The sequence below is a fragment of the Malus sylvestris genome, chromosome 3 (assembly GCF_916048215.2).
Source record: "Malus sylvestris chromosome 3, drMalSylv7.2, whole genome shotgun sequence".
Lineage (NCBI taxonomy): Eukaryota > Viridiplantae > Streptophyta > Magnoliopsida > Rosales > Rosaceae > Malus > Malus sylvestris.
Window position 1 is genome coordinate 9,617,973 of NC_062262.1, and position 13,419 is coordinate 9,631,391.

At 34.6% G+C, this 13,419-nt stretch overlaps 1 protein-coding gene across 1 annotated transcript; it reads left to right on the top strand.

Moving 5' to 3' along the window:
* Positions 1–1,403: 1,403 nt before the first annotated feature.
* LOC126615745 (protein NRT1/ PTR FAMILY 2.7-like) lies at positions 1,404–4,882 on the top strand. Its single transcript, XM_050283637.1, has 4 exons — positions 1,404–1,619; positions 1,986–2,203; positions 2,471–3,012; positions 3,847–4,882. The coding sequence occupies exons 1-4, from the start codon at positions 1,535–1,537 to the stop codon at positions 4,682–4,684; spliced, it is 1,683 nt and encodes a 560-aa protein (XP_050139594.1). The 5' UTR covers positions 1,404–1,534; the 3' UTR covers positions 4,685–4,882.
* Positions 4,883–13,419: the final 8,537 nt, after the last annotated feature.

Consider the following 13,419-nt stretch of genomic DNA (forward strand, 5'->3'; position numbering starts at 1 on the left):
ACAACCGATGGTTTGCAAATAAGCTACAAAAACAACAGCTCAAGACCATGCACCAACCTGTAAACAACAAACCAGAAAAGAGAAAAAGAAGTTGCTGCTGCAATTTTTCAATTGATGATAAGTCAACATAATCATGACTTAACAAATTAAAATGAAAATCAAATTAAAACTTAATAAGCCAATAACAATGTCAGCAAACATAATCCAAATAGTTATAAGTTCACAAACTCAAAAGTCTAACTAATATAATTGTCTAAGTTCAATTGTAGCAACTAATGCATAAACAAAAAATTCAAAACTTAAAAGTATGGTTATGGTTATAAGATCCCCTTCTTATAATCCCAAAACAAATAACTTGTTGTTTTGATAATGCAACATCACCGAATTAGCATCAACCAATGCATGCGAAATGTTCCATGAATCAATTCTTCGAAGCACTTGGAATTGATGTTCTTGCTTGAGATGTAGAACCATCAACTATTTCAATTCAAATGTTACATAAAAAAAAGTATAATTAGAATAAGAAGTAATACTGAATAATAAATTAAAAATATCAATAAATATTGGATTGAAGTACTATAATTAGAATTAGAAAAAAAATAAAGCAATACCTACATTTTTCCAGTTCTTCACATGTCAAGCATGTAAAAAATACCTAAAATATCTAAATAGAATATATATATATATATATATATATATATATATATATATATATATATATATATATATTGGTAGGTATGGCATACTGCCGGTTTACAAAATCCGATACCAAAGCCATACCATTAATTGTTAGTTTGGTATAATGCCAACCGATTATGAAAAAATGCCAAAACTATACCATACCAGTATGAACCAACATATATGATTCGGTTGGTAAATTGGTTTATGGCAAAATTTCCCACCCCTAAATGGAAGTATTTTAGTTAACAAAAGTAAATAAGATGAAAAGCAAGGTCCAAATACGAACAAATAAATTTATTAGCCACATCAGTTGGTGTCTAAAAATCTAGGATTTGTTTTGATGCTTATGATATTTACTCAATATTTTATACCAGTCCCTAACACAAGCACATTGTTTTCATTTGCAACGATCTTTTTTCCTTCAAAGGGGGTTAGTGCCTCGCATGCGACTGTTAAAGAAGAGCTAATCTTGTCTAATCATTCTCTGAAAAAAAAAAAAAAAAAAAGCATCTAAAGTTTAAGGGGAAAAAATGGATGAAGACATGGATAATATTGAACTGTTTGTGACATATTAGAAGACAATAATTGAGTGGGTAGTAAGTACCTGTTTTAATGGAAAAAAAAAAGTGTTAACTGACAAAAATGTCTTAATCAATGAAAGTATGATAATATGTATAAGAGTATATGTTCAAATACAAAAATACTAATTAAAATTTCTCCACTAATGGAGAATTGAAGAATGGCAAACGTGCGTGCTTTGTGGTGGCATTGGATTGAAGGATTATATTAACCGATGCAGTGGCTTCATGTTGAATATCACACTTTGAGCTAGCTTGGTACTTGACCCACCGCCATGGATGAGTCCCTCTCCCACGCCGATATCTCATCAGATTCTGGTAGAAGACGCGGTGGTTGGATCACTTTCCCGTTCATCATTGGTCTCTCTCTCTCTCTCTCTCTCTCATGTCCTATTCACTAATCAATTAATTTGTATGGTCCATTTGCTATAGTATTGGCTACAAATTTCTCATTCTTTACGTGCAGGGATGAGACAGCACATATATAGAAATAAGACAGGTTGTTTGTGATTATTTTTAGAATAACGAAAAGTTAGTTTAACAGTGTTTGACAGAAATTTTGAGAAACGTTTTCTAGAGAAGTACCTGTTCAGATAACACTCAAAAGTGACACTTGAATTTTAATCAAAATTTTAACTTTTTCTAATATAACTGTTTCTAGGAAAAACACTTCTTAGTAATTGCTCCCTTCATAAAGCAGTCTCAAATAGTCGGTTTATTGAGCAGGGGCTTTGGGAGGCTTGACACTTGCAGCTGGGGGATGGATCTCAAATTTGATTGTGTTTCTGATTGAAGAGTTCAATGTAAACAGCATTGATGCTGCCCAGATCTCAAACGTAGTTTACGGTTCTGTCTGTTTTTTCCCCATCATTGGAGCAATCATAGCTGACTCATTCTTTGGCTCATTCTACGTTATCTCAATATCCTCATGCATTTCCTTGCTGGTAACAAAAAATTCAATTTCTTTACTACATGCTTTCACCACATGATTTCTGTGGTTATGGATAATACAATTTCTTGTCAATTTGATCTGAGATCATGTAGATTGTTCATCCTCATCCACTGACATCTGAACTGTCATTTCAATATTAGATTGGCAATCCAACATTATAACATGCAAGCTGATATAAGATATACGAATGTGTACTAGATAATCTCCATAAATATATGAACTAGGGTAGCATTCTAAATAATTGATAAATTCGTTGCAGGGCATCGTTCTCCTAGTTTTAACCGCAACGCTAAATTCGTTGAAGCCTCAACCTTGTGCTACCGGCTCAAAGTTATGCCAACCGACCTCGGCATTACAGTATGCAGTCTTCTACACCGGCATAACTCTCGCATCTCTTGGCTTGGGAGGTACCCGCTATACCTTGGCAACACTTGGGGCCAATCAATTTGACAAGCCTAAGCATCAAGCAAGTTTCTTCAACTGGTTCTTCTTTACTCTGTACTCTAGTATAGTGGTAGCCCTAACTGTCATTGTCTACGTTGAAGATAACCTCAGTTTTAAATGGGGGTTTGGTCTATGTGTCATCGCCAACCTAATCGGCATGGCCATTTTCTTCTCTGGAAGCCGTTTCTATAAATTCGATAAACCACAAGGGAGTCCATTTGTTGGTTTCGGTCGTGTTATTGTTGCCTCTGTTCGGAAAACAAGTCTCCAGCTATCAACTGAAAGAAAGAATTATTATTATGGACATGATGGAGTGACAAACAAGGTGGCTGCAGCAACACTTAGCAAGAGTTTCAGGTACAAACAGTATGGGTTAATTATATACGCAAGGTAGAGATAGAGAAATTAATATGCTCGACTTTAAAACCAAATTATATACGTTAGGTAGTGTTTTCTTGTCAAACAATTAGTTATGAGCATATACCTCTATGCAAGGAGAAATTTTGGGTTCCAACAACTGAATCATGTGTCCGCACGGACCTAGACACAACACCACGTACCTCAACCATCTTGATTCGTTCCTCAAAAAGGAAAAAAAAAAAAAAAAAAGCTCCGCCTTTGTCAATATGGTATGATAGTAGAGATGTCATTGAAATACACGTTGAATATAATGTGATGGTTTCTACCACCAATATCTATTGATTTCAAATTAAATGTTCAAATTCAATCTTGTTCATATAGTCAAGCTATCCATGTGTCAAACCAAACGGACACATGTTAGGGACTTACATGTGAAGGGTGTGATGAGATTATTATGTCACGCTATAGAGATGAAGTCTAACTTAGTATATGTGATAATGAGTCTCTCTACCCACTTCCAGTTCGTTTAGAGGTTGGAATGTTCGATCAAATTTTACGAAATTTGACATTTTTTCAACCTATTTTTGGTTCAATTTGGTAATTATTTTTTCTGCTATTTGCTTCCTTTCTAAAGTAAAATTGAATTCTGGAAGAGACTAGTTGAGTAGGCTAAAACCATTTACCAATGAACTTGATGTTCTTATTACCATTCCCCTTCCCTCACCATCGCTATGATACAAAAAAATAAAATAAAGTACAAAAAATAAAATAAAAAAGTAAAGTTGAGTTCTATTTAAAAACGACATTAAAAGACTTCATATTTTCATGCAGATTCCTTAACCGTGCAGCACAGAAAATTGAAGGAGACGTGAAATCAGATGGCTCAATTGCGAAACCATGGAGCTTATGCACAACGCAACAAGTGGAAGATTTCAAGACCGTTCTAAGAATTTTTCCACTATGGTCTACAGCTTTATTCTTAGCTACCCCAATAGCAATCCAATCCAGCATGTCAGTCCTGCAGGCTCTAACCATGGACCGTCACATTGGCCCCCATTTTAAATTGCCATCTAGTTCTGTTATAGTCATTGTTCTATTCTCAACATCCATGTTTCTAACCCTAATTGATAGATTCTTATGCCCCATGTGGCAGAAGATCACTGGTGAGTTACCGTCTCCCCTCCAGCGTGTAGGAGTAGGACACGTGTTAACCATTCTCAGCATGACTGTTTCAGCAGTGATGGAGTCCAAAAGGCTCAAAATAGTGCAAGAACACCACCTCCAAGACCAGCCTGGTACTATTGTTCCAATGTCGATCTTTTGGCTTTTCCCACAGTTAGTTTTGGTAGGCATTGGAGATGCATTTCATTTTCCAGGACAGGTTGCATTGTTTTATCAAGAATTTCCCATGTCACTGCGAAGCACATCGACGGCCATGATCTCATTGATTATTGGGTTTGCATATTATGTAAGCACAGGTGTGGTTAATATGGTCCAAAGGGTTACTGGATGGTTACCAAACAATCTAAATAATGGGAAGCTGGACAATGTTTATTGGATGCTAGCTGTGCTGGGGGTGATAAACTTCGGCTATTATTTGTTGTGTGCTAAGTTGTACAGGTATCAAAATGTAAAGGGTGCAGATGGTAGTCCTGACCCAGATAGCTAGTGATAAGTGATTAGTGTTGGTTGGTGATTAAAGAAATTATCTGGGTCATAAGACTTGGCACAAACCAAGAACAGTGGCGTTGTCAACCCCACTTAATTAGTAGAATAAGATTTTGTTATTGTTGTTATTGTATAAGTTGTCTCATATGTCCCAGCTTTTACAAATATTCATAATGCAATAAACATAATTTGAACCAAAGAGTGTCTTATATGCATTTAGACTAGAAATTTTTAAAACAACTGAAGTCAAAAGATTTTAAAACATCTAGTGCGTCTTTTGTTTCATGTGTGGGTAGCTGTCATAGACAGAAAGAGTGGCTGGCTATGTCGTTTGAAGTTGATGTAAACAATTTGAATCCAAATGTTCTATCATTTGGAGGAAAAAAAAATCAAAGAGTGTCTTATATGCGATTAAACTAAATCGTTGTATTAAAAAAAGTCACATTACATATAAATCTGATAGTATACACTATTTACCAAAAAAAAAAAATAATAATAAGACATATACAACCAACCTGCCTTTGTTTGTCTAACCAAAAACTTCATCTAGTCTATACAACAAGCTAATTTTGACCGTGGATGCGTGATGAATTGTGATCTATTTTTCTTCAGATTAAAACAATAAAAGTAATTTTTTTCTCTCATAAAATTGCTCTCTGTAATTTTTTTCGCCCATGAGCGGTAGGTCTCGAGTTCGAGACTTGGGAGCAACCTTTCCATAAATGGGGATAAGGCTAGCCGACATTCACCTCTCCCAGACCCTGCGTAAAGCGGGAGCCTTGTGCACTGGGGACGACCTTTATAAAATTGCTCTCTGTACTGGGCAAATCTTGTGTGCAATTGCTCTATCTTGTCTAGCCGTTCCGGGCTGTTTTGTAGGGTGGCTGCTAGAGCCGTTTGAGTCTTGTGACTGGTTCCGTCCCTGCTTATTCTGACATAGCTTATAACGCTTGGCTTTAACATCTTTCCCATTAACTGAGAATTTGCCTTTGCTCTCATGGTCTGGTTTATCAAGAATTCTTGTAGCGTCTGACGCAGACTTAGCAACAACTTGAGCAAACAGTGATTGGTCATTTGGATGAACAGGCTTCTTCATAAAGACTGACTATACAATCTCCAAATTTCCTGCATATACATGATGAGTTAAAACAGTTAATCCAGATATTGTTGAAGCTGATAATAATAGGTCTATATAAATATATAAATATATATGTATATATATTACACTTTAACAGCTTAGATTTGAGGTCTATTGCAATCTCATACAACATTTTTTAAAAATTTCACTCTCATACTCATGTACTATTTTATTTCAATATAATATATCCGTTACATTTTTCATTCATTAGTCCATTAAGAGCTGACGTGACTGCTATATTTATGCTAACGTGGCTACAAAATTTGTGCCACGTGGCAAAAAATAATAATTTTTTATGCATTTAAAATATTATAATAATTTGCCCTATTAAAATATTCCGGCGTGAGGGATGGCGCGACCAGCTGCATATTCGTTTGATGGCGGAGCTCATCGAGATCGGAGGGAACAGAGGGAAAGGGGGAACTGTACAAGATGTTAGGTGGAAGAGTAGGCTGAAGTCTGTAATTGAAGATTTGCAATTACAGATCTACCTTTTGCTTTTTACATATTTTTCTTTCATTTTCAAACTTTTAATTTGGTTTATTGATTATTTCCAGTATTGAAAACTGGAAACGAGAGAGCTCTGCGGTTGTGATGGGGAGGGGGTGGCTAGGTAGGAAGATATGGGTTTTTTTTTTCTTTTTTCTTTTCTTTAGTTAATTGTGGTGGGTAGGAAGTTTGTGGTGCGTTTTTTGGATGGGATGGGAGGTGAGCAGCTGGGTTTTTAGGGGTTTTGGGTGGGGTGGGGGGTTGCGGGGGAGGTGGGGGTGGGGTGGGATAAGAGGTTTGGGTTGCATAGAAGGGGAAGGGGTTGGGGAAGGAAGATGGTTTTTTTTTTTTTTTTTTCTTTCTAAGGGTAAATTATTATATTTTAATTGCATAAAAAAGTATTTTATTTTTTTGCCATGTGGTACAAATTTGGCAGTCACATCAGCACAAATATGGATCCAATATTTGTCACGTCACCACCTACAAAAGTAGAGATAAAAACACTAAAAAAATACTTGCAAGAGAACAAGGTAGTTGTAGTATAACGACTCACGCAAAGTCATTTTCCGTAGGGATTGTTTGAATAATTTGTGCAAAACCAAAATCTTAGTTAATTATTTAAAAACAAGAATTGGAAAAAGTTGATTTTGAATTTAAAAATAATAAAAACGAATTTAATTAAAATGATTAAGGAAATTAGCAAAGTAAAGAAAACAAAAGAAAACATTTTGTAAACCAAATTGTAAAAGTCTAGGGTTCCGCTGTCCCCTTAACAATCCTATGTAGATTTACTAATTACTTATGAATTACCCATGCAACTTTGAAGGTTAGGTTTTCCTAATGCATATTCTACTTGTGGTATTCAAGCTAGAACGTATATCAAACATGCAATCTGTCTATGGTATTCAGATCAAATATAAACATGCATGACTCATTACACTTTGTGAAAACCCTTTAAAAAACCATGCAACCCCTAAGACGTGGTATTCATCCTAGGTGAAATTACAACTATCAATCACAACAAGCAATACTCAATTCCCCGTTGGTATTCCGACCGAATTGCATCCAATTACTTATCTAAACATCCTAATGATAGCTAAGCATTAAGATATAGAGACAGTTTAAGCACAGTGATTAATAATTCAAAGTATGCATGCATAATATCATAAGCAATTAAATAAAGACTACATATTCATGCTAAGGCTCAAGGCATCGCCCTAGCAAACTGAAATTAGTTACGAACAACCATAAAACTAAAGAAATTTTATTGAAATAGAAAAAGGATAGAAAACACCTTGAAATACAAATCGTCAAAGCCTAACTAAGTTCTCCAAATTGATCCCTCCCTTCTCTAATGGCTAAAACACCTTGAAAACACCATGATTTCCGAGGTTATGGATAATACAATTTCTTGTCAATTTGATCTGAGATCATGTAGATTGTTCATCCACTGATCATGTGAACTTTCATTTCAATATTAGATTGGCAATCCAACAATATAACATGCAAGCTTATATAACATGTACGAATGTGTACTAGATAATATTGAATAAGTATATAGGTTGTGTCATTACCACTACACGTGCAAAACATGTGCACATATGGCTTACTGGATAGAATAGTATAAATAGCTTTTCCTTTCCTTTATTTTGGTAATCGATTGTAATACCTGAAACAGTTAGAGAAATACATTGTGATATTCTTTTGGCTTCTCCTCTAAGCTTTCTTCTTCAATGTATTTCTTGATTTCTACGGAATTCATCCCTACTACTAAGATGGTATCAAGAGCCAATCTTGCTTGCGCAATGGTACTAGTTCATCATTTCCGCTGCTTCGACTTGTAATAAGGTGATATTGCTTATGTGCTTTGTCTCTGGAAATTTGTTCTTTGCGTCGAAAACCCTAAAGAATTTAGTGTTCTTCTTCTGAAATTTTGTTTGAATTGAAGTGTAATTGAAGGCCGATGCCATAGTTTCTAGTTAATTGAATAGTTATATGTTGATTTGATGAAAGGCCGATGCCAAAATTTGTTGTGATTTTTTCAATTTCCTGAAGTGATTAAATTGATTGAAGGTCGATGCTATAGTTTTCTGGTTAATTGAAGAGTTATATGTTGGTTTGATGAAAGGATGATGCCAATTTGTTGCGAATTTTAGTTTCTTGAAGTAATTGAATTGATTCAAGGCCGATTGCCATTGTTGAAGTTTATTTGTGATTCTTACTTCTTTGCGATTATATAGTGATTGTATTCGTAGTTAGAAATCAGATATGCAATTCTTTTTCATCTGGAGTTATCCACCGACTCATCTTGCTTCTGGGTTTTTCTGGGTATTTTCACACCGACATAGTTTTGATTGTTTCTCTTTGTTTTTCATATCATGGAAAATCAAGTGAGGATTGAAAGTTTGTTGGGTATGCTCACTATTAAACTGAATGATGATAATTTCATTAAATGGAGTTACCAATTTGGCTCGGTTCTTCGTGGCTATGATTTCTTTGATCATTTTACTGGTGATTCTGTTTGCCCTCCCAAGTTTGTTATCACTTTTGAATTAGGGGTTACCAATGAGATAAATGCAGCTTATAAAGAATGGGTTAAGATTGATATGGCGTTGTTAAGCTTGTTAATTGCTACACTCAGTGATGATGCTATAGAACATATAGTAGGATGTAAGACCTCTCATGAGGTATGGACTGCTTTACAGGATAGATATATGTATGTGTCTAAAGCTAGTGTCAATCATCTCAAAGCAAAACTACATACTATGCAGAAAGGGGGGGACATTATTGATAAATATCTACTGAGGTTAAAGACTATTAAAGATCAATTATAGGCTGCTGGATAGAAAGTATTAGACAATGATCTCATCATTGCTGCACTAAATGGCTTACCTTTTAATTACGATTTGATTCAAACCGTTATATTGGCTAGAGAGTCACTGATTACACTTAAAGAATTTCAGGCTCAATTAATTGGTGCAGAGAAGACAATTGAAACTAGAATGCAGTCTTTGGTTCAGAGTATGTCTGCCATGTATGTCAATGCTAATGCTTCCAATGATCATACTGGGAAATCTTCCTCTCAGTTCCCTGCATCTTCAGGTTCATCAGGCAATTCTTCTAATGCACAGTTTTCTCCGACTGTTGGTTCTGGATTTTCTAAAAGTTCATCATCTGTTACAAGTTATCCTGGTAATTAATTTCAGTCCAATGGCTACTCAGGAAATAATATGACTGGCAGATCATTCAATGGAAGTAGTTCACAAACACCACGTCGTCCCCAGGATAAAACAGCCCAAAACCTTCTTCTGATAAGATTCTTCCTTTGCACACCGGAAGAACCTTCGAACTTACACATTTCCGATATGTTGCTTTTTAAATCAATATATGTAAAACTTTTTTTCCTGCTTTCACTTTCTGCAATTCGCCTAACTAATATGTGTGTGTGTGTGTCTATATATATATATATATAGACATTGGAAGGTGTGAAACCGTAAGAAATCATGGAAGTTTATGGGGATGCAAAACCGTAGGAAATCAAGAGAGTTTATGGGGGTGTAAAACGGTCTGCAATCAAAAGAGTTATTAGTGGTCCAATGTTGTAGGAAATCAAAACAAACAAAAGATAAAAACCACAACGGGACAATCAAAACGTAATTCAAATTCAAACCAGAAATAAAAACAAAATTGTTTGATTGCATAACTCCTTAAGTCAAAATCAATTGACTTTTAATATTGATAATAAAGCAAAACGTTATGTATATAATATTGGTAGTAAAACATAAATATATTTAAATAAAACATATTTACTCCAACAATCCCCCACTTGTTTTTGTTTAAAGCTATATATCAAGCAACATATCATAAAGCTATGCATAAGTAAAGGTGTTTCTCAACTTAAACCTGCACATTGTGTTAGTGATCCAGATTATACTAGAGTAACTTATAGTTTTGAACTCTATCTCTGACAACACCACACACATAACTTTATTAAGGTGAAGTTCAAAAAGTCAGCACATTACGACCATGTGCTTGTATCCCAATATAGTGAACATTCTAGAAACTTGCCCAAGATTTCATAGGAAGCGGCCTCACTTCCACATTCACATAAGTAAGGCTATCAAGGATATTCCTAAAGCTAGATATCCCACTCAACATAGAGTATAGACCTTACTAAGAGAAAATTAAAAACTTAACCTAAAAATGCTTCAGGATGTCATGCTTCTTAGGGATGGACATGGAATAATATTCCAAATTAAAATTAGCAAGACTTCACTTATATCATTTGTGACTTGTTATTACCCCTTGAACCTACTTCTTAGGATCTCCAGTCTATAGGTTGGGTTGCTATCACAAATGATTCAATTTTCTAAGGGCTTTAGTCCCATCCCTTTCGAGGTTTTCCAAACCTTTTCTCGCGCTAGTCGTTTCGTCAAAAGATCAGCCAAGTTCTCCTCATACCGTATATGATTCACTCCTATAGCTCCATTAGAGAGATAATCTCTTACAGTGCTATGCTTACAACGTATTTGTCTCATTTTCCCGTTATAATAACATTTTTGTACTTTAGCTATTGCCGATGTGCTATCACAATGAATCAAAACTGCTGGAATCGGTTTCTCCCATAAAGGGGTATCTGACAATAGGTTTCTCAACCATCCTGCTCCTTGCTTGCCGTAGCTAGCACTATTAATGTTGACTCCATAGTAGACTGAGCCCAGATAGTCTGTTTCTTCGACTTCCATGACACAGCACTGCCACCAATACTAAAAATATATCCACTAGTGTCATCTGACAAGGTATTCCAATTAACATCGCTGTAACCTTCTAGGACAACGGGAAACTTCTCATTGTGTAATCTGAAATTCATCGTCCTTTTAAGGTATCTCATAAGCCTCTCTTTAGCATGCCAATGCTCCAAACTAGGTCTGCTAGTGAACATGCATAAAACTCGTACGGCATAAGATATATCAAGCCTAGTGCAATCAGTAGCATAACGAAGACTACCAATAATGCTCGCATACTTAGATTGTTTAACACTGTCACCAATGTTCTTGAACAATTTTACACTAGGATCATAAGGAGTACATGTTGGTTTACAATCAAAATAATTATACTTTCTTAAAAAAAATTCTATGCAGTGGGATTGATCTAAAGAAAACCCATTTTCGGACCTAGTTATTTTCAAACCAAATATTACACTAGCTTCACCCAAGTCTTTCATATCAAAATTAGCACATAATAAAGTTTTGACATTATTCACAACATGAATATTCGAAACAAAAATAAGCAAATCATCCACATATAGGCATATTATAGTGCATATATTACTTTCAGACTTATAATAGATGCATTTATCACTTTCATTTATTTTAAAACCATTCGAAGTAACCAAACTATCAAATTTTGCATGCCATTATTTAGGAGCACGTTTCAATCCATAAAGTGACTTATCTAACTTGCAAACTTTATTTTCTTGTCCTGGAATGATAAAACCCTCTGGTTGATCCATATATATTTCTTCCTCTAATTCACCATTTAAGATAGTTGTTTTAACATCCATTTGGTGCACAACAAGATCATCAATAGAAGCTAAAGAAAACAATACACGAATAGATGTTATTCTAGTCACAGGTGAATAAGTATCAAAGAAATCTATATTTTCTCTTTGTCTATAGCCTTTGGCAACAAGTTGGGCTTTAAATTTTTCAACTGAACCGTCAGGTTTTAATTTTCTTTTAAGAATCCATTTGCAACCTATTGTTTTGCAACCAGGTGGAAGATCCACTAAGTGCCAAGTTTGATTTGACTTCAGGGAGTCCATTTCATCATTTATAGCTTCTTGCCACAAATTTGCATCTAAAGAAGTTAAAGCTTCTTGAATTGTATTAGGATCTTCTTGTAAGTTATATAAATGAAAATCAGGCCCAAAATTTTTAGCTATTCGAGCTCTTTTACTTTTCCTAGGTTCTAATGCAGATTGACTATGTTCTACAATAGTAGGTTCATAAATTTTACAAGAATTAGAACCCCCACTATTTCGAAGATTAAAAGGAAATTTATTCTCATAAAAATCAGCATCAAGTGACTCAATTATGACATGGTTTTTCAAATCATAAAATCTATATGCTTTGCTATTATATGCATAACCAATAAAAACACATTCATATGCTCTACTAGCCAATTTCGATCTTTTTGGATCAGGTTTACGAACATAAGCTAAACAACCCCAAGTTCTGAAATACAACACATTTGGTTTCTTATTTTTCCAAATTTCATGAGGAGAAATATTTGTTTTTGAGTTAGGGATTCTATTTAACACATAACAATCAGTCAACACAATTTCACCCCACCAATAGGAAGTAGCTCCAAAACTAAGTAAAGTAGCAACAGTCAAATCACAAATAGTTCTTTTTTCTTTCTGCTTTACCATTCATTTCAGGAGAATAAGGAGTAGTAGTTTCATGAATAATTCCATGAGACTTAAACAAATTAACAAATTCAGTAGATTCATATTCTTGTCCTCTATCACTACAAAATCTTTTAATCTTACGATTAAATTGATTTTCAACTTCAGTCAAGAAAGTTTTGAACATGTCAATAGCTTCACTTTTATTTTTCATAAGATAGACAAAATAATAATTCGAACAATCATCAATAAAGGTAATAAATTAACGTTTTCCATTTCTAGTTAACACTCTATCAAATTCACATATATCAGAATGAATTAAGTCAAGTGGTTCAGATTCTCTATTGACAGATTTATGCGAAGTTCTAGTGATTTTAGCTTGACTACAATATTCACATTTTTCAAAATCATTCAATGATAAGTTAGGTAAAAAGCCTAAGTTACTCATGTTCTTAACCAAGTGTTTGTTAACATGACAAAGTCTAGCATGCCAAGTATTAAACGAAGACAACATGTAAGCAGAAGTAGTCATTTTATCAATATTCAATTTAAACATTCCATCAGTAGCATATCCCTTTCCCACAAAAACCCCATTTTTAGTAAGAGTATACATATCTTATCCAAATATTTGAGTGAATCAAGCCTTGTTGAGAAGAAAGCTCGAGACAAGATTCTTCCTTATCGTCCGAGCGTGCATCAT